At 29.6% G+C, this 2580-nt stretch overlaps 1 protein-coding gene across 2 annotated transcripts; it reads left to right on the forward strand.

Annotated features, from left to right (window-relative positions):
• Nucleotides 1–733: 733 nt before the first annotated feature.
• LOC120143827 lies at nucleotides 734–2369 on the forward strand. Of its 2 annotated transcripts, none has more exons than XM_039158056.1 (4): nucleotides 734–893; nucleotides 979–1032; nucleotides 1775–2043; nucleotides 2142–2369. In XM_039158056.1, the coding sequence occupies exons 1-4, from the start codon at nucleotides 867–869 to the stop codon at nucleotides 2233–2235; spliced, it is 444 nt and encodes a 147-aa protein (XP_039013987.1). In that variant the 5' UTR covers nucleotides 734–866; the 3' UTR covers nucleotides 2236–2369. The 2 variants fall into 2 exon arrangements, with proteins under 2 accessions (XP_039013987.1, XP_039013988.1); XM_039158057.1 differs by having other exon boundaries at nucleotides 737–893; nucleotides 1787–2043.
• Nucleotides 2370–2580: the final 211 nt, after the last annotated feature.

Here is a 2580-nt window from a genome sequence, read left to right on the forward strand (position 1 = left end):
CCATTTGTGTAGTTTATCATTTTTTTAACTTTCATATACACAATTATTTTTAATTTATTTTAATTATATTTTATAATATAATATGCTAGATCCTGATAAAATTATAATAAATATATTAGTTAAAAACATAAAGTTATAAATAAATATAATAGAAAATATATATGTTTAGGATTAATTAAAAAATACCAAGTTTGGTATAATTCATGTTAATGAGGGTATCCAGTTACGGAGGATAATAGTAATTGATCTAAAAATTAAATAATGAGATCTACATTTTTCCCCTTTCCTTTAACATGTTACATTAATTTTTAATTTTTTTAAATAATAGGGATGTAATTACTTTCATAGAGGCAGAGGGTTTAGTGGGTAGGAAGAGAAAGGAGAATTTTTGTTACGAATATTTAACCCACACCCTAATAGAGAAAGAGTATAGGTTAACTAAGAACTTTCAGTCATTTATTCTAAATATTATTGACATAATTTTTAAAATATAAAAAGATAAATTTATTAAATTATTTTAAATTAAGATTATATTAATAAAATAAATAAGTTTTGAAGATTAAAATAATTATTATACTATACTACATTATTATGTTTTAATTTTAACATCGGAGTGATGTGTTTATAATATAATATTTTAATTAAAGAATTAAATTATAATCTAGAAATATTGTGACCTGTTTATAACAGATCTAATAATTGAGTGAGCTGAAATGTAGTTTACCTAAGAAGAAAAGTAAAGGTGTTCTTCCTGTCTACAAATTGATAGGGCATTGTGCAAAAGTCTTCACCAGCTCTTCCCTCTGTCTCGCTCGATCGCTCAGCCCTCGCTGTCCTTTCTGTCACCTTCGGATCTGATCTGAACCATGCCTTCTTTTGCTATCAATCTAAAGGTTTATTCGCAAACATGTCTTCAATTTCTGTTGCTTTCATCAATCATAGGAATATCTTATATGTGCTTAATTTTTTGATTTGCAGGAAAATAAACGGGTTAAGAAGCTCCATGCTCAAAGTAGGAACAGACGAGAAAAGGTTTTCTTAATACTTGATCTTTTAAATGCTATCTGATCTATTTTTTTGTGTTATCGTTTATCGCTTTTACTTTTAGTTTTTCCATAAAATAAATGTTAATTTCGTTGCTTTAAGTACTGATTTAAGGTTGTTACCTTTACTTTTATTTTGAGTATAAATGAAACTTGTTTGTTTGATTAATTTTTAATATATCTATATTTGGTTCTTGTTCTTTAAAATTTTAATATTGTGTTTATATTCATTTATTTATTTTTAAAAATGTTTGTATTCGTTGGTTTGACATTTGTGAATTTATTCATTTAACATTTATTAACATATTTGTACAATCAAAACACCATTTTACCTTTTTATTTGCATGTCAGAGAAAAATGTTGGAATTACACCACTAATTTTTAAGTGTTTTAGGTATTACTTTGAACTCTAATCATATTATGTTCATTTTGACCCTTATCTTCGTCAATATTTAAAATGTACAAAGGAAAAGGAAAAAGAACAAGTAAAGGGGGCTTATAAACGGGACGATAAACAAGTCAATAGATGAGTTTGTTTGTGAATATAAACGAATCGAACACACATTTGTTTATGTTCTTTCGTTTAATTAATGAACGTAAAAATTTTGTTCATACTTGTTTATTTAGTTTAATAAATGAACATAAATAATGGTATATGAACAGTTTGTCAAGCGCTGTGCTTATTTACACCCGTACTTTTATTTTTGTAAAATACTCTTCTAAATGTTCAGCCGTATCGGCAGACAATCAGAGCTAGCATGCGACGATTGAAAAAAGAAATGGAAGAGATAAAGGAAGAGCAAGAAATCATCAAGGCTCAGCAAGAAATCATCAAGGCTCAAAGGCAAGTTCATGAAAAGTTTTCAGCTATTGAATTGGAATGCGAACAATTAAGGAACGAAACTCAACTGATAATGCATCAGAGGGCAAATGATCAACTTCGCGTTGCTTTGAACTTCAACACAGCTTGGCTTCAATCTTATCTCAACAGAGTACTTCGGTAAGGTTACGGATTCATATGTTCAAAAATGAAAACGTAAAAGGGGAAAAAAACTCGGGGACGACACAATAACGGCAATTGTATCTTTACATTTGCAGTGATTCACAGGCAGGGACAGAGCTGATTGCTGTTCAACGGAATCCTGTGAGTTCGGTGGGATCAAATGATCCATGTCAAGGTAGTGCATGCTAATATATTTTGAAAGCAATTTCAAATTGAAGTTCATTATATGTATGATCCTTAGTCTTGATATCACTATCTATCTTGCATGAATAGAGTTGTTCATGGATTGATTTCATCGTAAGTGTTCTTAACCTTGAATGTCATTTGAGATGCATATGGGACCTAAGCTAGAAGCATTACACGATGCACCTGTCACTTTAATGTAAATTTCCGTGGTTCCAGAAGATACAGGGAAGAACGCCTAAAAATATGCTTACCAATACCAGTCAATCCATCACTTTTCAAGCACAATCCAGCATTACTACTGCTTTGAATTTGATGATATGCTCTGTCTAGTGAAATCATATCTCTCCT

The sequence above is a fragment of the Hibiscus syriacus genome, unplaced genomic scaffold, assembly GCF_006381635.1.
Source record: "Hibiscus syriacus cultivar Baekdansim isolate YM2019G1 unplaced genomic scaffold, ASM638163v2 tig00110864_pilon, whole genome shotgun sequence".
Lineage (NCBI taxonomy): Eukaryota > Viridiplantae > Streptophyta > Magnoliopsida > Malvales > Malvaceae > Hibiscus > Hibiscus syriacus.